Genomic DNA, 23,173 nt, shown 5'->3' on the forward strand with positions numbered 1-23,173 from the left:
ATGCTTGGTGAGAGGGAGAGTTGGTCTCAGCTTCAGTGAGGCAAGGGAAAGCCTGGCCCGAGGACCGTTCATCTTGGGATGTCTCCACCCCGGTGTGCGTCAGGATGCTGAGCGTTTGGGAATTAGGGAGTCCCACAGTTGTCCAGATTCCTCTGGAGTACGGGGGTCTATTTGTTATGCTCAAACAAGCTGGCCACCCTCATGCGCTTTCTTGTCAATGGGGTGCCTTCACATTGCCCTGCTCTTTATCCCCCCTCTTCCAGGCCCCTGTTCCCAGCCTCCACGTGCTCACTCACCCATTCACCCCCTTAACTGGGCTGAGTTCATTCAAACAAAAGGAACTCACAGGCCAAACTCAATGGCCCAGGGCCGGCTCTTACTCCTGCGCTTGGGTGAGCAAAAGGGGTCCTTCCTTTGGAGGTGTCCCATTCTGGGGTTTGCCTAGTAGCTGCCCTGCTCAGGGTAACAGCTTCCCTCAAGAACTGCTTCAGCAATCTTATAAGGAACCAGGCGCTTGAGGGGCCCTCCCCAGAGCTGGTGTTTCTGGCCAGGTCCTTTAGCAAGCCTGCTTCAGGCTTCAAGGTGCCTGCAGGCAGCTCCCTCTGCTCTCTCGCAGTAGGATTTCAAAAGAAATTGTTCGCCAGTGTTGCTGGTTTGCAACCAAAGGCAGAGAAGAGGCTGGAATTTAGGAGGGGGACTCTGGCAGCTCAGAGAAAAGTCCCAGCTGAGGCAGGTGTGGGGCAGAGATAGGATGTGGTCCATGCTGAACGGTAATTCGGAGTGAATCTCCTTCCCCCGCTCTCACCCCGAAGCACTGGGAGAAGGTGTTGGTTCTTGCTGGGCCTGGTTGTTGCCCGGCTTTCCTGATTCTCTCTTTTAGGTACCAAAGCAACAGGTGCTGTACAAGTACCTGAGCTAGTGTCCTTCACTCACTCCCACAGCAGCGCATGCATTAGGTACGGCTCTCGGATGCATTCTAGCGGGGCTGTAAGAGGCCCTGGCCGTATTGCTCTCTCCTTCCCCAGCCACTTGTGAAGGTGGGAGCAGCCTCCAGAGGATGGCTGTGCACGAGCGTCAGGCCTGGTCTACACTGAAAAGCTACATTAGCAGAGCTACGGTGTTCAGGGATGTGAAAAATCCACATCCCTGAGAGATCTGGCTAAGCTGACCTAACCCCTGGCATAGACAGCGCTAAGAAAACGGAAGATTCCTTCCATCAACCTAGCTATCGCCTCTTGGAGAGGGGGATTACATACGGCAATGGGAGAACCACCCTCAGCACCGTAAGAAGGCCATGGTTACACTACAAAATTAAGTCAACCTAGCATACAGCCGCCTCCGTAATTACGTCGCTTGTGCGTGTCTACACTTCACTCCTTGCGTCAGCGGTGCACGTGCTCACCAGGAGTGCTTGTGTCGATTGTACTGTCGGTGTGGGGCATTGTGGGAAAGCCAGTAACAGTCAACAAAAGCCCCACAGCATCAACATTGACACTGTGTCGACCTAACTACATCGCCCATGACTCTCCCCCACTTGTGGAGATGGAGTTATGAAGTCAGCATAGCGGGGCAGTGACGTCGGTGGGATCAACCTACCCAATGCCCTACTGTGTCTCCATACTAGTTAGGTCGACATAAGCTGCCCTGCATCGACCTGACTCTGTAGTGTAGACCAGACCTCCGTGTCTACACTGAAGTACTGCAGCAGCACCACTGCAACGCTGCCAATGTGCTGAAGTAGCCTCAGGCTCTGCACTGAGGTTTCCAACACCGCTTGTGTGGCTAAGTGAAGCTCCACCACCACCATTCTCCTCCTCCAATGCAGCTGATCAGGCGGGGAAAGGATCTGGGGTCAAGATTTTTTTTTTAGTGAGTAGAGCCACCTAACTCCCGATCTGCCGCAGTAGTTGAAGTCACCTGAGGTCCTAGATTTAATGGGAGGAGGCTGCCAGCAGGGCATTCTCAGTGTGTGAAGAGGGGAAACCTTGGAAGCTGCCATGTGTGTCCCTAGTGGTTTCACAGCTCAAGCATGCGGATTGCCTGGGCTCAGTGCAAGACCCAATCTCTGTGCCCAAGAAGGGTCGGAGGGAGAGGGATGGTTTCTCTGTATTTCTGCCCACCTCTGGAAGAGCTGGAGCTGGGTGTATTTTCAGTGAGCTCTAGGGAAGAATGTACACGTGCCCTGAGATCAACAGGAGGTCTTTTTATAAAACTCAGAAATAAATAAAAATCAGATCTGAAGTTTCTTCCTGTGCAGATGTGTCTGTGTGTGTGCCACATCCCTCTCTGCCCAATCCGCAGAGCATGCCCGTTGGTTACAGAGCCTGGCTCCTGTGCTCGAGCTGTAGAGACTCATCCAGTTAGATCTGGCGGTTCCTCGCCCAAGACGACCGTTGTCACACCAGGAGATGGGCTTTCCAATTTCCTTCCATGAAGTGTTAGCAAGTAGTTCATTCCCACGTAGAGAGTTACTTACCAGTTAAGAATCTACACAATTTAATAGAGATGATCATTTTTCTCTGTTTTCTGGCCCATCCTATAGTTTTTCGTATCAGGGCTAGAATTCTCTTCTCTACTACAAAAAAAGAACAGGAGTACTTGTGGTACCTTAGAGACTAACAAATTTATTTGAGCATAAGCTTTCGTGAGCATCCGATAAAGTGAGCTGTAGCCCACGAAAGCTTATGCTCAAATAAATTTGTTAGTCTCTAAGATACCACAAGTCCTCCTGTTCTTTTTGCGGATACAGACTAACACTGCAGCTACTCTGAAACCTTCCATATTACAGAAAGGTTCTCTGTCTAAAAAGTGGACTTTTCCAGGCATCTCAGTTCAGCATATCTAAAAGGATGGTAAACCTCTGTGAGGCCAGTTAGCCTAGATGGATCATGGCACTCAAAACAGCTGTCTGTCTTAGAGGTCTATAAAATCATGACTGGTGTGGAGAAAGTGAATAAGGAAGTGTTATTTACTCCTTCACATAACACAAGAACCAGGGCTCACCTGATGAAATTAACAGACAGCAGGTTTAACACAAACAAAAGGAAGCACTTCCTCACATAATGTACAGTCAACCTGTGGAACTCATTAGCAGGGGATGTTGTGAAGGCCAGAAGTATAACTGGGTTCAGAAAAGAATTAGATGAGTTCATGGAGGATAGGTCCGTCAATAGCTATTAGCTAAGATGGTCAGGGATGCAACCCCATGCCACTGATGTCTCTAAACCTCCAACTGCCAGAAGCTGGGACTGGATGACAGAATGGATCACTCAACGATTGCCCTGTTCTGTTCGTTCCTTCTGAAGCACCTGGCACTTGCCACTGTCAGAAGACAGGACACTGAGCTAGATGGACCATTGGTCTGACCCAGTGTTGCCATCCTTGTGTTCTTAAGGATATGTGAGAGGGATATAAAGGGACCTATTTTTCCACTTCTTTGCTCTCCTAGACTAGAACTTCGACCCGGGTAAGGCAGCATAACTCTACTGAAGTCAAAGGAGCAATGTCAATTTATACCAGCTCAGGATCTGGCCTATTGACTTGGGTGGAGGTGCACTGGTGTAAATCTAGAGTAAGGGAGGAGAATCAGGGCCAAGAAACCCAGTTTATGCTCACCTCCACCTTTAACATGCCCTCCTGCCTACACCCACAGAAGGAAAAACAAAAACTGTCGCTGTGTTTCCTGTTGTCTCCATGAAATCAGTGTTGAGGGGTAGTAAACATTCTTGGCTCTCAACGACGCATTCCCATTACGAAAAATCTCAAAGCACCATAACAGAGCAACATTAACATTTATTTGAAAAGGGCAGAGATGACTTACTTGAAAATATCAACAAAGCCCCTTACCAAAATGTGACCTTTAGCAACTCAAGACAACTTATTCCTGCCCTCGATTACTCACACAAAAAATGATCTAATGTTCCTGAAACACAGAAATGGAAACTTGCCCATGCACCTATAACAGGCTTACATAAATATATTTATATCTAATTATATATACACTATCTATACTCCCAAGGTCTAAATGGTACGTACAATCACAATGCATGGTTGGAGACATTTACAGATGGAGATCACGTGTCAAAATTCAACTCTTAGTGCAAATATCGGAAACTATTTCCAAGGAGGAGTGGGTGGAAGCATCTCACCACAGGCTGAAACAAGACATGCTTGTTTGCAATTTGGGGCAAGCCTAGAGTAAAGGGGGTTCCAATCAGTCTCAGCTATGACACCGCCCCACATGGTTTTAGAGGAAGTTCAAGAATCACTCCGTGCCAGTTAAGCCAACGCAGGAATTGACATAATGGCCAATTAGGGTGACCGGATGTCCCAGTCTTATAGGGACAGTCCCTCAGTTTGAGGCTTTGTCTTATATAGGCGCCTATTACCCCCCACCCCTTGTCCTGATTTTTCACATTTGCTATCTGGTCACCCTATGGCCAATTGTCCAGCTACTCCAATGTCCTGTCTCTGATTTTTTGCCCCACCATCCAACCCATTCTACAGGATGCGTCTGTTACTCTTGCCAAATAATGGGCAAAACCATGATGTCCTTATTGAGGCCAAACATCCATTGCCTTTAAGGGGAAGTTGGCCAAGTACAAACCCAAGTAAGGACTTCAGGATTTGTCCCACTGTTAGTAGAGCTGGATGAATTTTTCCATGAGCATTTGAGCGACCAAACCTTACTAGCATGAACAGTCACAGGAATGAAATTTTCATTTGCACGTACGAATACCAGCACTGGAAAGTGCTTGCTTGTGCACTTACACAATCAGGAAACAGAATCAGTGCCATGTGACTTAACCTGACCAATTGCAAGTAACCCCCAACACACAAGATTTTTGCAGTGAACCAGGAAGGCCACTCTTGATTTGGTTTGCCTTGGGTAGACCACAGGTCCTAGGCTGTATCTACACTGGCATTTTTATTCACATCTCCCATGGTTGCACTAGCACAATCAGTGATTGCACTAGTATGCACCAACCATTGACATTTTAACCCTGTGTTGTCTAACCCTACTCCGAGCAAGTTTAGACAAGACTGCTAGAAAATCCAACAGCCAACTGAGCCTCATTTATACTTGTGCTGTCACCAGTGAAGCTGGAGCCATGTAGGCAATGCCCTACTGTGTCTCCATACCAGTGTTTAATTTGTGCCAGGGCTGAGTCTCGGCACCTCTGGGCCTGGCAGATCCTAGCTCTGGTACCTCTGGGCCTGCTGCATCAGTTATGAAAGTAAAAAAATTGCTTGAGCCCCGCACCTCTTTCTTTACAAGCTAAGCCCTGCTCCAGACCTTCCCCACACCCTCTCCTTCCACTGGATTCTAGGCGTGTTAGAAGCAGGAAGCAGTTTCCAGGTTTGCTTCTAAAAGGCTCGTGACCCCAGATGGCTGTGGAGGGGGGAGAAGCGGAGACCAGAAATGGAATCCACGCGACCGCTGCCGAGTCTCAGGGCAACATGACCGAGGGGAGGGGATTGCGTCCCAAACACACTCACCCTTCCCTTGGAACAAAAAGATGGGCCCTGTGAATAATGGTAACCGGAGTGCCTGGTATTATGATGGGGCAGTAGTGGCCCTGTTGTAAAGGCCAAATCCAGCTTCCTATTTACCATATAGAGCTAACTGGACCCAGTCTTTTATTTATGCAATTAAAAATAACTAAAATATTTTATTTTTGTTCAACATTTTTGCACACATTTGGGGGTTTGTGACATTTCAGTTTGAAGCGTTTTGGTTCGTTTTGATAAGGGGAGAAAAAAACCCAAAATCACTCCCCCTTTTTCCTCCCGCTCCTGGGGGAAAAAGTCAAAGTATTTTATGTTATTTTCTCTCACCTCAAGAGACAGGATATCCAAAAGTGGAAAGAAAATACAAGTTTTGAGGGGCAAAGGTGTTATTTTCTCTCACTTTTTAACTTTCCCCCCTTAATTTTGTAATGGGAAGGCGGGGGGGGGGGGGGGAATCCAGAAAGAGAGCATTTTCTCACAGCTTTGAAAGGAAAAACTTCAGCATTTTTTCCAACATTTTTTGTTTTGAATTTAAACAAAAAATTTTTTTTCAAACAACTTTTTCTTGAAAAATGTTTGACAAAAGCCTTCGACCCTGTAGCCTTCGACCCAGTGTGGGGACTCACCCCTGCGGCGCCTCCCCCTGGTCATCCAGGGAATTAGCGTTCCAGCCTCCGGAGCGGGTCACCACCCCGCTACAGACCCGCTCTAATGGGTAGGCTCCTATTACAGTTATTCCCACTGAGCGCAATGCACTTCAACAATGCGGTCACGCCTCCCATCCTTTCCTGTCCTCTAGACCGAGCACTTTGTATGTATGTCCAGGGATTATAGGGAGGCAGTCGTTCAGAGGAACTGACTGTTTAACAGCTGATTTTTCTAAGCATAGGCAAGTTATTTACATCAGTTACTCCCACTTCGGGACAGGGAGCCTCACTAATAAAACAACCCTTGTCCCCCCTGCTAAATGCTGTACCTGTGTCGGGTCACAATGCTCCCGTTTTCTCAAACTTTCAGCTCCGCTCCTGAGCGGTCAGTCCCAGACAGTTACTAATGGAGTATGACGCTTCACCCAACGTGCAGCCATTAGAGGAGAGGCTGGCACGTCTTACAGAGTGTCTCGGGAAGGGGTTCTCCGTGAAGAAAAAAACAAAGTGCTGCTTCTGCATCTCATTGCTTCCCACTCCAGCTCTCCCCTTTGAGGCAAGTTGAAGGGGAGACTCAAGGGGTCAGCACTGGCTCCCTCCCAGCTAGGGAAGTGCCACGAATGAAAGAGGAATTTTTCGGAAGAATGAGCTACTGTAACTGTTGTAACAAACCCACGCTCGGTTCAGGACTTCGTAGCTGCCACTCGGCCACACTCTGCCTGCACTCAGAGCTTCACGGGGAAAAAAACCTCAGAACTGCCTGCTCCACAAGCACAGGTCCCAGCCCCTTGGGCTAAAGGAGAATCCCCATTAGCTGTTCGCAGTATAGGGTTTATGACACACAGCCAAGCCATTCTGATTCTTTCCAATAGCAGTGGTGCACGTGCACACACACACACACACACGATCCTTTCCTCTCTATTAGAGCTTCACTCAGAGTTCTCATCTGGGCCTTAACTTCCCCCTTTACCACAAGGTGCATCCAAAATTTGGGATGCCAAGGGCTGCACCGTGGCACTTTGCCAGGGACCCCAGAAATCTTGCCCACTTGCATGGACAACAAACAAATCTCCCTTTTCTCCCTCAAGACCTGCACATTCCCCCGGCCCCTCAAAAAACAGAAACCACTTGGTGCTCAGGTTCATCCAGCTCCACATGGGATGCTTCAGACATAGCCACCTCAGGGTGCCCCAAACACTGGAGGTGACAAGATTCCCATGGACTCTCCCCTTCCACAGAAAGGAAGGCTTTGGGACCAGGGAAACCAGTGGTGACCAGGATACTGGAGGGTGGGGGCAGCAGAGAAGTCAGGCTGCGAGTCTGAGTCTGGAAGGGGGATTTGGAGATAGAGCCTAGAGGGTTATGGGGGTGAAGAGCTAGGGAAGGAGAATCTTGGGGGCCAAGGGGCACCTGGGGAGATTATTGGAGGGTTGGAGGAGAAACTGCCGCTCTGAGATGGCAGCTGGCACATGGGTCCCTCCATAGCCAGACATCGCCTTGGGCTCCGGTGCCAAGGTGCAGACCCTGTCCCCCGAGGGAAGAAGGCAGGTTCAATGCAGGGTTTTGTCTACACTGGGTCTACGCCTTGGAGTGGCTCGACACATCACGTTAAACCGCTCGGAGGGGCTGGTGCCACAGGGGAGCTTCACCCTTCTCCTCAGAGGGCAGGTGATCTGAGCCGCTAGCCACAGCGTGTGCGTCTGCGGTGAACATGGGCTAATGTCTGGCGGCAGCAGCTATCTGATCCCACGTCCCTCCGCTAAAACCTCCCCACCCAGCGTTGTCCTGCAGCTCCCCTGCCGCCACACCAGAAACGGGCCTTGACCATCCATGCCAGGGAGGGCTAGATTTGGCCTCCTACGGAAAGTTCCAGTGACAAACCCGCCTGCTGCTTTCTAACTCTGACCGACCTTGCCTTGGTTAGGCCCATCGCCCGGGTAGCTGAGCCCTTGCTGCACTATTTGCCATCACGTTTCCACTCCCTCCTCCCTGGCTGCCTTCCTGGCGCAAAGCCGGAGTAAGTGGACTTTGTGTGGGGGCCCCCCCACCAGGGCAGGGAGGAGTCTCTCCAGCCACTGCTCCATCTACACTGGCAAGAGCCGCGTGCCCATCCCGATCCACTGGCTAGGTTCCCACCCTGCAAGAGGCACCCAACATGCCTGGGCAGATGGGCTCCTTGTGCTGCAGAGAGCCCAGGCTTGGCCTCTGACGCAGACTCTCTGTGAGCTGCACAGCAGAAAAGCTCCACTGCCTTCTACCAGCAGGCACGGTGGGGCCAAGAGGCGGGCAGGACAAGATCTGGGGCCATAAAGCGCCAGAACCAATTCTCTTCTCCGCCTTCTGACTTGTGCTCAGGCTTTCTGCTGCTGACGGGGAATGGTCCTGAATACCGGCCTGGGCTGCTAGAACTGCACCATTCCTCAGCGTTTACTTGGCTAAACTCAGAGTAAAGTTGATCCGTGCCAGGATAGAACCAGCTCCAGGGGTGGTCCGAGAAGGTGCAATGAACTCCCCCAGGAACCAAGGACCATTCCAACCCCACTGCTTTCTGCTTCAATCGCAAGGTGTGTTTCATTGACCTGCCTTCTCTAACATGACACGTAGCAACAAATATGGTTAACAAACACAAATAATTAAAATAAACCCTATCGGGGACGTATGTTAAAAACAAAACCTTACCAAAACAAGACACTCCCTTCGATGAAAAGGGTGGGAAGAGTGGCTGTGTGGCCTTTTGTTTCTTTATGATGAAAGAAGGCGGCCTGAATGGTGTATTCTTTGAAAAGGGTTTTCTGTTCCTTACTGTTTTCTTGTTACATTACAAACTCAGGTCTGTTCTACTGAGAACTAGAGGAATTATAACATCCCAAGAAACTGAACACTGAGCAGTTCAGAAGGGAGGAATTTTCACCCACTTAATAAGTCACATTTCTGTCTGAAAATCTTCTCTCCTATGGTTACAACAGATCAGAGACTGGAATGGTTGATCTCTGCCTGGTCAGTTTGTTTGCTCTGTGTTGAGCAGCAAAGCTGACTGTCCCGTCTAGCACCTTGTGACATCACTCACATCTGTGCAAAGTGCCTGTAAAACTCTGCCCTTTGGATCTGGCAGCATTTTCACGCACTTAGCTCTCACTTTGCACAGGTGTCAATGAGTGCACAAGTTGCAAGGCAGGGGAGAATCAGGTCTTTGGTGTGCAATTTACACCATTTTATGCCGATTTAGTTAAACCGCTGCGAAAGGACGCATGGACCATCTTATGCTGGTTTAAACCAGGCTTATTTATCAATCAAGAACAAATGTAAGCTACACTGAATTAGCCCAATCAAACCAAACTAAGAGTGTCCTTACACAGGCGCTTGCACCGATGAAACCAAAATGGTTTCATAAAACTGGTGCAAATTTGTGTAGACAAGGCCTCAGGAGATATATACATCTAAGAGCAAAGAATGCAAGCCATAATTACAGGATGGGGGACTCTATTCAGGAAGCGGTGACTCTGACAAAGATTTTGGGGTCATGGATATTTGGTTTCCAGTGTGACGCTGTGGCCAAAAGGATGAATAGAATCCTTGGATGCATAAACAAGGGAATCTTGAGTGGGAGCAGAGAGGTTATTTTACTGCTGTATTTGACAATGGTGCGACTGCTGCTGGAATCCTGTGTCCAGTGCTGGTGCCCACAATTCAAGAAGGATGTTGATAAATTGGAGAGGGTTCAAAGAAGAGCCAGGAGAATGATTAAAGGCTTGGAAAACCTGCCTTATAATGATAGGCTCAGGGAGCTCAATCTATTTAGCTTAACAGTGAGAAGATTAAGGCGTGACTTGATCACAATCAGTATCTACATGAGGAGCAAATATTTAAAAATAGGCTCTTCAATCTAGCAAAGAACGGTCTAATACGGTCCAAAGGCTGACAGCTGAAGCTAGACAAATTCAGATGGCAAATGAGGTGTACGTTTTTAGGGAAAAGGAAAAAATGTTTGAGAACAAGAAAATGGGATTAACAAGCCCCAATGATTGAAGGGAGAATCCAGGGGCAGGTGTAGGATGGAGAACTCCTTTGAACTCCTGTTTTGAAGCTAGCAGATGACAGGCCCTCCTCTGCCTGCACAAAGTCACCACTTTCACACTTCAGCTGTTTTTGCTGTAGCCTTGTGGTGTTGTTTTAACCGTTTGGAATGGTTCAAAAAACAGAATTTTTTCATTTTATTTTAGGTCCCTTTGCCACAGGGATTTTGCTGAAAGTGAGAGTGAGACAGAGCCCAAATGTGGGAAATTTCAGTCCCAAAGGAACACTGGGCTCATGTGAAAATGGGGGGTAATAATCATCTTAACTAGAGGAGGTGCCTCCATGCACTCCCTGAACTGTCTGTACACAGCACATAGTCTTCCAACGCCCCATTTGGGCTGGCATCTGGGAAATGCCAGAATTCAAAGGGTTAATGCGCCTTCCCCTCCATTCCCATTTCACTCCTGCGGCTGCTTCTTTCTGGGTTCTCCAAGGCTGTCCCACCTTTAGTCCTTCCTGCACGTCAGTACAGCCCTCACCCACGGCCTGCAAGATCCGGGTCCGGGTCTTCCGCAGAACAATCCCCACTGAAACATGGATTTTAAAAGTCAGGTATGCAACAAATCTATAGCCACCTAGGACTTACAGGGTCTCCCCATCTGCTGGGCACCACTGGCAACTTCGATTGGCTCACAGAGCAGGTCCTCCTCCTCCAGAAGCCACGACCCCCTGCCACTTGGCTCTAACAGAGAATCTCTTTTAGCTGTTAGCAGTATAGGGCTGAGCCATTGGGGTTCTAGGCACTCACTCCATAGAGTAGGAGACACACACACACATAAGCTGGTTCATTACAGGAGTCATTTCCCTTTCAGTTGAGAACATGCAGGAAAAGTTAAGGGTGTTTGCCTTGATTGTACCGGCCTGTCAATCAGACCCTTTGTCTTTTTAAACCAGCATTACTGGAAAGGCAAATACACATCTGATGTGTAGGACCCTGTGGCACAAAACTAATCCCTTTTTTTTTTTTAAATATGCATCCAACTGTGATGACTAATTTTATGTCCTGGGTCAACCTGCCTCTTTGACTGCTTTGGACCGTCTTAAGGCAACTAGGATTCACCATTCGCAACAAGTTTGGGTCCTACGTTCAAGTACACTTATTCTGGCTTTAAAATACAGAAGACCTCAAGTTTGGACAGCAGCTCCTTGCTAAGAAAGAACTCTCCTAAACTGACCAAAGGCAGATAAACGTGAGTGACACCTGTCACTGGCATAGGTCTGCTTTATGTAGTGGGACATCAACACGCCAAACGCACTCTCTCCAGGGTAAGATCTAACACCTCCCCCCAAAAAAATTCTAACCTGCTTCTAAAAACGGAAGCTAAAGCAAAACTCAGCTACCCCTGTGTCTTCCCCAACTTCTCACTGCTGGAGTCACAACTCAAACTGTTTCCTGAAGGTCCTTGAGTCTCATGCATTGTCAAACCCTGGAGGTGAAACTAGCTGAGAAGAAATAGGGTGGCAAAGAAAAGTACACTCGATCTGTGTAAATGGCTGAAGGATTGTGGGGTCGTCTCGGGCCACGTAGCTCTGGAAAAGGGAAGATTGCCAAAGAGTCCACCAAGAGGGGTTTTCCTTTAGGGTTATTGAGTTCAAGAGACTCATTTTCATTCATGCAGAAGGTGCGTTTCCTCCTTGGCTCCAGTTGCATCAGGGCTTGGCCTTCTCTCAGCATGCGCTTCGACTCTCAGTACACGCAGAGATCTGGGAACTTCATCTCGTACACCGGGATGGAGTGGTTCTGGGGCTGGCCATAAGCTGCCGTGATGGTACCGGATGGGCTTGGGGGTGGTCTGGAATGTCAGAGACACAGAAGAGAGTTACAGGTAGACTCCCACATTTCATCAAACCGGAAAAACAGAACCCAGCCCAGCCAGTGGTTCTGCCCAACTCTTGCTCGCTGTGAAGATTGCAAAAGCTTTCTCCCTCCCAACTCAGGAGCCTGTCACTGTGTTACCCAAAGGTGAAGACTTATCACCACTCAGCTGATGTGAAGGAACAAATCCAATCTAGTGACCCACCTTAGGGCCAAACTGGAGAGGACAAGGGTGGCCTGCCGGGATCAGAGCCCACTGGAGACACTGACAGCTTTGGGGAGTTGGGAACATGGGATAGAATCATACGAAGCAGATCAGAGGCAAAGGGAATGTCAGTGAGGCCTGATATAATGGAGAGGCTGACCTTCCTCTCCTCCTTTGTGCCAAGCCTTCCTGCACTGACTGGTGGTATCTCTGCACCTTCCCGCTGCTGTCCTGTGTACTCGGCTTGCCTGAAGCTTTTTAGGGACAGGGGGGCCTGTTTCCTCCCATGTTCTGATAGAACCAAGTACATCTCCAGTTGTAAGATTGTGGCTGCCCCCTGTATGTCTGAATCCATCCCTGTGCACAGGCCACCCAGCATTGTAGTTTACAAGCCTCTCCCCGCTCTTGCAAACTGCAAAGCGGGCTCCTGAAAGCCCTCTCCCTCTGACTGTCCTCTCCCCAAAGAGAGTCTGACGCTCACCGGATAGTGATCTCAAAGATCTGGTTCAGCTTGCTCTGCAGCAGCGAGGCCTGCAACAAACAACAACAATTCCATTAATCTGAGGTTTTGCGCCACGGCAGAGCTTGTTACAACTGCAGAGCCCGGACACATTGCTTCAGGTCTGCGTCCTGCAAGTCCTTGGGCGAGGCACAGCAGCGCACCAGTGCAGGTGACTATGAGACACACTCCTTCATCCAGAGTCCTCAGTGCACCTCCACAAGACATCTCCATAAAGCAGGAAGTGGTGCTGGTGTTGCAGGTACCATTCTGCATCTGTACTGATCAACATTGCAGCATGGCGTGAAGTGGTGCTTTGAGATCCCAGCTTTCATTTGAGATTGGGATCTGGAGTCCAGACTAATTGGGGCCGTTAATATTTCCCTGACATGTTTCATAGGAGCAAGGTGCCCTGGCCAAATTTAGACTTGGATAATTCTGTTCTGCCTCCCCACTATGGTTTTAATTGGATATGGAAGTCTCCACTTCCTGTCCCAAAGGGCAGTGAAACGGTGCTGTACGCTGCTTGAGAGCTGCTCCGTTCCACCCCCGAGCTGGCTGCATTTCAACAATGGCAGATGAGATCCTTATCTCTGATGAATAAAGATCAGTCACTCCCGAAGACCACCTAATTCTGGAGGTGTCTCAGCTTCAGGGAGCTGATGGCTTCCTGTGTTTTCACAACAACCTGTCCCATGCGTCGCCAACAGTATTTGAACTCGGAACATACTACGACATCGGTCTCCGCCACTTGAGCTAAAGGAATAGCTTAGCTGGCAGGTAGCAGTAGTAGGGTGTTATCGCCTAGCAAATCAGCCATTATCTGGAGCATGATCCACACTTTGCGGTGTGCTACGCTTTGGTTTTATGACCCACTGGGACAGGCCCATCATCTCCACAGCAATGCAGAGCCGGTTGGGTGAGAGGCCAAAAGCAGAGACTCACCCGGGCACCGCAGTGAGCCGCAATCTCTTCAAAGGGAGCTTTCTGGAACTTCTCCACCACCAGCCGCCTCCTCTCTCGCTCCTGCTCCTCCACGGCGACGCTGTCTACTAAAGCACCCGAGGGAGGACAAAGCAATGGTGAAAAAGCTCTGTGCAGCACCAAGAACACAGCGCCAGAGTCTCAGTCGTTCTGTTCATGGGTCCTGGGGCCATGCACAGATCCTGCCCAGCCCCAGGGGAATGGATGCTCTGCTGTGAGCCTTGGTGTGCACAGAATACCCAGAGAGCGGTGCCTTCCCACCACCCCTCATCTCCCCTGCATGCCAGGTGGTGAGAGCAGGCTGAACTCCACACGGCACAGCTACTGTATTTGGATTTGTGGGTGCTCAGCACCTTTGGAAAAATCAGGCCCCATATGTCTTATTCTGGGCATCTAGACACCGACGCACCCCAAAATCAAAGGACACGTTTGAAAACTTTGGCTTAAGCAACATGCACAAGGTCAGAAAGAGTCAGTGGCAGCCCCAGGCCTAGAACTGAGCAGTTCCTGGCTCCCAGTCCTGTGCTCAGACCATTAGCTGGCCATCTCTCCAGCCCTAAAGGGGGTCTCTCTGTGTGAGCGTTAAAGACTCGCTGGCCAGGCAGTATGGTGGGCCTGGGGCAAAATTTGTACCCTGACACTTCCAGTCATGTTCGTGGAGCAGAACAGCAGAAAGAGGGGATGTTTTATGCCCCCTGGACACACACACAATGTGACCAACACAGCTCAATCTTTCCTCTGTGTGAAGACTAACTTGGGCTTAACATAGCAGCAGCTGGGTGACAATGTGCAGCCTGTGGCATGCAGAGGGTCACACAAGATGATCTAATGGTCCCAGTCCGGCCTTAAACTCTGTGGCACTCTGAAAGATCGCTCAGTTACTTACCAATTGCTTTCTTCAGGGTTTCGTATGTGATCTCTTCAGCAGGGGCTCTCTAGGGGTAGGGCAAGAAAACAAAGATTATACCTCCAGGGCAGCTTGTCTTTGAGAGCAGAAGAAAGAAAGGGGACGGGGCTATTTCATTTCAGTAACAGACCATGTGGTTCTAGGGGCCAGCCCACTCTGAGGATTGATTCCTCCGGTAGTGTGGCTTACCACTAGGAGGCGATAACTTTCAGGGCTCTAGACAGGGGTACCTGGGTGTAATTGAATGGCCTGCCCTGTACAGGAGGTCAGCCTACATGGTCCAGTGGTTCCTTCTGGCCTTAAACTCTATGAATCTATGAAGGTGCCGACTACGACAACCATGCAGGAGCCCCACCCCTTCTGTAGCCCCCCCCGCTCCTCCTCCCCCCCCCCATGACCCTGCCCCCCTGGCCAGGCCAGAAGCCAGAGTCAGGCCATGGTAAGAGCTGCCGCCCAGGGAACCCGGGCCACTGTAGGGAGCCCCAGACGCTCCATCTGCCCTGGTCAGGGGACTGGAGTGCCTGAGAGCAGCCCCTGGACCACATCCCCACCCCCTGGGGCGCACCACCTAGGGCAGGTGATGTGTGCGGGACTCCCCACAGTGGCCTGGGCTCTCTGGGTGGCTCTTACCATGGCCAGGCTCCAGCTTACAGCCTGGCCAAGGGTGGGGGAGGTGAGAAAGGAGGGGCAGGGCCCTTTGGCAAGCGGGGGGCTAAGGCCCACCTAAGTCCCCCCCCAAACAATGGGAAGAGGCTGGCACGGCCCCTGAGCCTTAGGCAGGCGCAGGGGCGCCACAGGGAATCCGGGACCAGGAAATGAAATGTACATTTCGGGGCTGTCCTGCCCATTTTGGGACGGGTGGCGACCCTAGCACCAACAGGTAGGAAGCCCAGAGTCTATGGAAAAGGATAAACAAGAAGCAGCTGCCCAAAAACAGTGGCTTTCAGAGAGCAAAGCAATTAAACTCGCTCTCAGAAGATAAACGCGGGAGAGAACCACCGCGTGGGAGCTCTTCCTCCCCCTAGGATGGGACACAAGCCTTGATTACCCAGCCCTGGCCGCCAGCAGGGGAGTCAGGCTGTAATAAATCGTACGTAGGACACTGGTGGGCACAAGGCCTATTCACCACGCCCTGCTGAACACATGAGGAGTGAATTATTACCCCATTGTTCGCGGCCCGCAGTGCCCAGACGCAGACACCAAGTGCTTGGCCGTGCATACTAATGAAAAATTATACGGTGCTTAAGTATGTTGCATTATCCAGTTAAAAAAGGAGCTTATGGGGAGAGAACGCAGGTCAAGAGATGGAAAATGTTTAACACCAAAAGGGAAGGCTCAGGCTTGTCTTTTATAGGTATTTTGTTCCCACAAATCCTGTGCCTTTAATGTAGCTGGAACCACAGCGAGGATCTGTATTAAGACCAAATCTGAAATTCCCTGAAGACCTTGGGGCTTCTGGGGGGTTTTAGTCTGAGTCTCTCTCTAACTACGAGTGCAACATGGAGCCAAGTCCACTGCTGTTGAACAGCGAATCTCAGACATCAGACGAGTAGGGAGGGGGCCGGGAGGGGTGTATGGGAGCATGTCTTCGCCAAGATCTTGACCCGGTGGAAAGAAGGGGGGAAACGCTCCGGGGGGTGGCAGAAGCACCCACAGTCTGCACAGCACCCACAGTGGGAGAGATGGAAACACTGTGCGAAAGTTTAAAAGGTGTAAGCACTGAGGGGGGGAGGGGAAATGTTCTGGACGGGGCTAGAAGTAATGGGCTAAGGGAGGTTTCACAGTAGCAGCCATGTTAGTCTGTATCCGTAAAAAGAACAGGAGGACTTGTGGCACCTTAGAGACTAACAAATTTATTAGAGCATAACTTTCCTGAGCTACATCCGATGAAGTGAGCTGTAGCTCACGAAAGCTTATGCTCTAATAAATTTGTTAGTCGCTAAGGTGCCACAAGTCCTCCTTTTTTTGGGGCTAAGCGAAATGTCCTCAGGAAAAGCTTCCCAGGCCGGAAATAGTCTCCCTCTGGGTTCACACTCCATGATCTAATAGGGCTCTGCCGTCCCTAGACTTGATAGGAAAATGGCTGTCCCAAGCAAGCGCCCCCCTGCCGATCCAGCCAGCTCAGGACACTGGGCACCCGCAGAGGAGCTGTCTAGGCAAGCCTCAAAAAGCACCCCTCCTGCTGGTGACATGGTGCAACAACAAGGACAGTTCTCAGGCTGGCCTGAGCAGGCGGCAAACTGGCAGCACCCGGTACCTCCTCTTTCTCGGGACTGTTCCTCGATTCCACTTCGACCTGAAGAGAAATGGTCTCACCGATGCTCTTCCTCTTGGACAGCCGATCTTCATCTGGAAAACAGAGGGAGCCAACCCATCAGGAAGGCAGAGAGGGGAGACACCCGGAGGCATTTCGGAAGGGGGCTGTCTGGGTCAGAAGAGGGAAGGATGCAGGTTGTGGAAGGTTTTCAGAAGCAGGCTGGAGCCATCTGACGGGGATGGTTTAGATCCAACAAATCCTGTGTCCCAGCAGGGGGTAAATGAGGGGACCCTTGCAGTCCTTTTTCTGACCCTACGGTTCCACTTCTCTCTCTCCTGTAGTTATTTGGCCCCCGCTGCCATAGCATCGGAGCTGCTCACAATACATTCATGTTCATAGCCCTCTGTGAGGCAGGCCAGTGCAGTTATTCCCATTGTACAGGTGGTGCACTGAGACTAAGTGAGTTGACCAAGGTCACGCGGGGAGTCTATGGCAAAGGAAGGACTTGAATCTTGGAAGCTAGCAACTGAGCCATGCTGCTTGCACGGCAGGACACGGCAACAGAAAAGGCCGCAGTGCGCAGGGACGCTCGGTACCACACCTGTCAGCTGGGGAGTGTAAGGGGTGCTGAGCCGGTCTGAATTATAGCCGCTGCCTCCCAGCACCTCACTGATCTTGCTCTGTCGGAAGAAGACCTCGGGCACTAAGTGATCCAAGCTCTTCGTCAGCCTGTGTGATTGAACAGGGAGGAAAACAGGTGACGACACTGGCACGCTGCAGTTTGGGTTACCTGGGCCCTTGCTGTTCAGAGGCCTGTAGGGTTTCCAGGTGAGCACTGGGGACCGGGACTGCTCCACTTCCCTCCAAGACAGCCAGATCGGTCCAGATGGGCACAGAAGACTGAACTGATCCTCCTCCGATTCACATCGGCAACAGCAGTCACACTGGTCTGAGCAAGATCAGAACCAGCCCCCTCGGCATTTCTGCCTGCAGGAGGCGATGCTACCACCTGGGGGGAGAGCTGATGCGTGTTCTCTTGACTCAGTGAAGGGCCCAAGGGTAAGGAAATGACTCAGCTGGGAGGTTTCCCTGGCAGCTATTTCTCCAGGATTCCTCCTTCAACTCATCTGGCAATTCGAACCCCCACAAGGGCTGCTAATGGAGAATTATAAAGGGCCACAGTTTGCTGGTGCATTGCTGCAGGCAACGGTTCTGACGGGCAGCAGGATTTCTGCCGCTGCTCTCAGCACAAATCAAGGGTGACAAGTGCCTTTCCTGGCAGAGGTGCTTACCTGGGCGTCTCCACAAACACGTCTTCTGGGAGTAGATACGGCGCCTCCTTCTGCCTTGTCTCGAGGACCTAGCGGGGAGGGGAGAGGAGGGAAGAGAACCCGTCAGTGGCTTGTCAACCAACTTAGCACATCCATAGGAACTGAATGCGACGGCTGCAGCTGTTCAGGCTTTTTCATTAAGGTCAATTTAGTGCTGGGGACAGGGGCCCGATGCACAGCCCTAGAGACAACAATCCTTCACTACCCACAGAACAGGCGCTGCAAGGACGGAGACAGCACAAGCACCCCCCCGCCACACACACACACACACACCCCGTACCTCACCACCGGGCCTGCCTCCACCCTGCCCTGGAGCCACCCCGTCTTGGAGCGGGAGGGGATTCAGTCTTCGGCTTCCCTGCTGAGACAATCAGCGAGGGGGGAGAGAAGGGATTTCCTGATGGAGACCCCAATCCGGTCACAGTTGACTGAGACCCTCCAAACTCATTGCACATAGTCCAGCCAACAGGATGGATTTTCAGCAGCTTCCAACCTGGGCTGGATAGGACCTGGTGACCTAGGGCCAGGTCAGTGTCTGGTGTATCACTACAGACCCTGGGGGAGTTCCACCAGCCACAGATTTGGCTAGGTTTCATAGTAGCAGCCGTGTTAGTCTGTATTCGCAAAAAGAAAAGGAGTACTTGTGGCACCTTAGAGACTAACAAATTTATTAGAGCATAAGCTTTCGTGAGTTACAGCTCACTTCAAGATTTGGCTAGGTAACTGTGCCACTCGAAGCCCATGTCTCCCACCGAGAGCCGAGTCCCCTTCACTCCCACAACGTACAGTTAAGAGCCAACGCTGGAGCTGCACCCTGAGGAGCCGGGGGGGAGGGGTGCAAGGCGCACTGACCTCGTGGATGTGCTGGCAGAAGGCGGGCACCGTGGTGAGCTGGCTGATCAGATTCAAGTAGGCAGCACAGAGGGCATAGAGGGCGCAGCGGTTGTACACAGGCAGGTTATCCTCGTTGATCTGGGCGATCTCCTGCAAAGCCCATGGACAGGGAGAGACCCGTCAGCATGGGCCAGACCAGGGAGCGGATTAGTTCGTTAGCCAAGCAATGACAGGCGGATCGGGAGACAGCAAACTAACTGGCAGGTGTTGAGACCAGAAAAAGGTGTCACAGGGCAGTTGGCGCTTTAAGGGGAGTTGGGCCCAGCCTCGCCTGTGACCATAGGCACTGATTTTTATTTTGCCCAAGGGTGCCCCACCCCCAAGGCCTCCCCCTCGTTCCGCTTCTTCCTGCCCCCACTCTGCCCCCTCCCCAAGGCCTCACCCTCGCTCTGCCTCTTCCAGCCCCGCACCGTGCCCTCCCATGAGGTCCTCACCAGCTGCTCACTGCCCTCCCCCAAGTCCCTCCCCCAGCCACCAATCTGCTTGATCAGCTGTGTCTGGTGGGTGCTGAGCAGCCACTGTCTTTTTTCCTGGGGTGCTCCAGCCCCAGAGCACCCACAGAGTTGGCGCCTATGCCTGTGATGGATCAGCTGCCTCTCTGCCAGCCGTCAGGTGAGCCTACAAGCCAGCAAGTGGCTCAGTTTGGGATGGAGAGCGACTGGAGCAAGATTGGTCTCTGTGGCAGGAAAGTCGGATGATGGAAACCTGAAGGCAATAAAGAGGCCCTTACAGAAGACCCTGGGTTAGCCAGGGAGAGATGACTGATGTGCTGAATTTACAGGGAAGAAATAAAGGTCAGGGCCTGGAATAGACTCAGGGGTGACGCTGGTTCCTTCCTGGTGGACAGGCCAGCAGCCTGCAACATGGATAGGATATGAACATATAGCTGCTTCTCCACCTCAGTGCTAGCCCCGTGCGGGCAAATGCCGAGATGTCTACGTGCCACACTGATTTAGGCTCAGAAGCTGGATGTCCCTTCAACCACTTCACCTCAGAACAACACCCTCCTTCATGCATCTTCTCGGTCTACTATTAAGTAGATGTTCCATTGAAACCAATCTGTCGCAGAAAGGTAGTAGCTAAGTTCATCTGCATTTGCCGAACATACGGCACTATGTTTCCATCTTACTGCCAGGTGGCTTTGCTCACTGCCATTTGTGTGTGCGACAGGTGAGTGGCAGGGCAGGGCTGCTGTCATGTTCATGTTTTGTTTTCCCATCTGGGTTTACTGGCTACGTTGCATTTACTGGTTCATTTTTGTATTGCTATTTATTCCATTTTCTTAAGGTACCCAGAGGCTTCTGGGTACCTGATGCAGAGAAATAAAAGACTATTATAATGTTAATCGCAGTGAAAGGCTAAAAGAGAAGAGGGTTTCGTACTGACTGGTCGAATGTGGAAGAGAAACGGTTCTCAAATATTCATTCAGATTTTGAAACTTGACTGTATTCAAGACTAAGATGGTGGAACTTACAAACCAAGGGGACAGAATGAAAGCGCTGCTGTAATTCCCATTCCCACATTACTCCTGAAGGAATCCTGCGCCAAAAAATTAAAAATTCTGCACACTATGTTTTTGAATTCTGCATATTTGTCAAAATAACACAATATAATCACACCATTTTCAATTATTTTGGTAATTTATTTTAAAATACTGGTCAGCAAATAATTGAACATGGTATGGTTACATTGTTACTGTGTTATTTTGACAAGTAAAACATGCAGAGTTTTGCAGAATTCTAAAAGTTTTAAGTTTTGGTACAGAATTCCCTCAAGAGTACCAGGCTTCCGTGTGGCGCAATCTGGATGCGGGCAGCTCAGCAGGGGTGAGGGGGGGTGTACAGGGGGGATCTGGATGCACAGGGGCTCATTGTGGGGTTCTGGGTTGGGGGAATGGGACTCTGCAGGGGAGTCCAAGTGAAGGAAGTTAAGACTCGCCGGGGGGGGGGAATCGGGGTGCTGGGGGAGTGGGATTGGTGGGGTGGGGGTCAGGATACAGCTGGCTGGGGCTCCATGGGGGAGGGGTCTGGGTGAGGGGCTCCCAATGCAGGGGGTGAGGCTTAGGGAGATGACAGTTTGGGTGTCAGTGGGGGGGAGGGGTTGTGGGTGCGGGGAGGCCCCTGATGCAGGGGGTGTCGCTCAGCGGGACTCGGTGGGAGGGTTCTGGGTGCAAGGGGGTGTGAGGCTTGACGGGGGGGACTGGGTGCCGGGGGGGCAGTGTCCAGATGCATGGGGGTTGGGCATATAGGGGGAGCAGCTCCCCGCACAGTGACTCCTTCCCTGTGGCTGAAGAGCGATGGGGCCAGGAAGTAGAGGGAGGGGGTCACTGTATGTGGGGCTACTCCCCCTGTCCACCCAACCCCCGTACATCCAGACACCCCTCCGCACCCAACCCCCTCTGCTGAGCCTCACCCCTGCACCTAGACCCCCTGCAGAGCCTCCTCTTCCCTCCCCCCACAGTACAGAGCTTCCTGCAGCCTGGGAAGGTTCCCGGGGGTTGATCTGACCCAGCCCCAGCTGCTCTGTGCAGGGGAGAGGGAACTCTGACTCTGTCCTCCTCCTCCTCCTCCCCCTTCCTCCCCACACGCAGCCAGGCCTAATGTCCCTGGGCAACTGGGGCATCCCCTGACCCCCCACTTCCCCTCGCATTGACTTCTCTCTTCCCCGGCTGTCTGAACAGACGCACCCACACTGAGTGCGCACTGGTGCAGCTTCTCTTTGTTTCCACACACAAAACATTTTTCTGTGGGGAAGTAAAGAGAATCTGCGGAGGAGGGGATATTTCCACGCACGCGCAGTGGCGCAGAATTCCCCCAGGAGTACCACATCACACTTCTCTCCTGCAGCCCCTCAGAATGTGAATTGTACCAACCTCGACACACTGAGCGAAACTTGGATCTCATTTGCACAGATAAAAAACTGGAGCAACGCCATGGGCCCTCCCTTACTCAATATCACAGCACCCATTTGGGAAAGGTAAGCATTATAGACATGGGGCCGCATCCTGATCTCCACTGTGCCAGTGGAAAACTCCATTAAGTCAAGCAACATAACAGAGCCCAGAATCCAACCCTGGTAAATTTCTTTTCACCCACTTGCCAATATGGAATTTATACCACTTTGGGCTGTCTGCTCCATGTCTAGCTGAGTCGATCCCCTCTTTGCACCGAGGAGAGAGGAGCCCTCTACACGGTGGGCCCCGCCCCCAGGCATCTGCACTGCTCACACGATCCTACCTGAACTGCCAGCACCAGGCGGATCAGGTCCACCACCACCTCTTCGTTGGCCAGCTCAATGCTAATGAGCGCCAGCATGCTGTAGAGCGCCTCGTAGTGAGGCTGCACATTGCTCTCCTCTTTGCTCGTCAGGTAGATGTGTCTGTAGAGCTGTTGGGAATGCTGCCGGAGAGAAGAGAGCATGGCACCACGTAAACTGAGCCCAGGGGAAATACGGGTTAGAGAGGCGTAATGGGAGCCAGCCCAGCACGATGCAAGTCATGCAGGCAGGTGCTTCTAGCCAGTCTTCATTAAGTACTAGAGACATTAGCCCTCTGGCAACTCTGCTCTAGGGGAGCCACTGCCTGGCTGCGTTCTGCCTTCGGTTGCATCTACAGCTCCCACGGGCAGAATCTGGCCCACCGATGTTCAAGGGGGAGCAGTTCTGGCATTGGAGTCTCATATTGCGAGAGGCCGAGCACCTTCTGTAAGGAGCTGAGACCCCTCAAGTTGGCACATCTCAGGGCCCGGCTCCTGATTCCAAAAACCATCCCCAGTCCGGAAAGCACACAAGGCCCACTGAAGGGATGCAAGCACTGTCCTAAGGCGGGGCGCGAGGCTGCATGCCCTTTGCTGTCCGGCTTTCCTCTAGCTTCCTATCCAATGTTTCAAACTAGGTTCCTTATTGGTTGTGTTTTAGTCGCTCCTGAGGGGCCCCCATCAGGTCAGGTCTACAAACCCATGGATTTCCCCAATGGTCCGTACAAAAACAGGCCACCAAATCCTGGCTCCACTAGGCAGCTGCCTGTGCAGATTTACATTAAGAGATGGAT

General features: G+C 51.3%; 1 protein-coding gene across 10 annotated transcripts in view; it reads right to left on the reverse strand.

The window, feature by feature from the left end:
* Window positions 1-3,772: 3,772 nt before the first annotated feature.
* Window positions 3,773-23,173, reverse strand: part of EFR3B (EFR3 homolog B) — a 169,036-nt gene continuing 149,635 nt past the window's right edge. For 5 of the 10 annotated variants that reach the window (XM_043510039.1, XM_043510042.1, XM_038396985.2 and 2 more), the window contains exons 15-23: window positions 22,362-22,523; window positions 19,084-19,215; window positions 18,193-18,260; window positions 17,502-17,629; window positions 16,901-16,992; window positions 14,623-14,671; window positions 13,698-13,801; window positions 12,735-12,784; window positions 3,773-12,025 (exon numbers count right to left, since the gene is read on the reverse strand). In XM_043510039.1, coding sequence (XP_043365974.1) covers window positions 11,920-12,025; window positions 12,735-12,784; window positions 13,698-13,801; window positions 14,623-14,671; window positions 16,901-16,992; window positions 17,502-17,629; window positions 18,193-18,260; window positions 19,084-19,215; window positions 22,362-22,523 — 891 coding nt within the window. In that variant the 3' untranslated portion in view covers window positions 3,773-11,919. Of the gene's footprint in view, window positions 12,026-12,734; window positions 12,785-13,697; window positions 13,805-14,622; window positions 14,672-16,900; window positions 16,993-17,501; window positions 17,630-18,192; window positions 18,261-19,083; window positions 19,216-22,361; window positions 22,524-23,173 lie in introns of all 10 variants that reach the window. The other 5 variants (XM_038396987.2, XM_043510041.1, XM_038396984.2 and 2 more) reach the window with 1 other exon arrangement.

This window comes from Dermochelys coriacea, chromosome 3 (genome assembly GCF_009764565.3).
Source record: "Dermochelys coriacea isolate rDerCor1 chromosome 3, rDerCor1.pri.v4, whole genome shotgun sequence".
Classification (NCBI taxonomy): Eukaryota; Metazoa; Chordata; order Testudines; family Dermochelyidae; genus Dermochelys; species Dermochelys coriacea.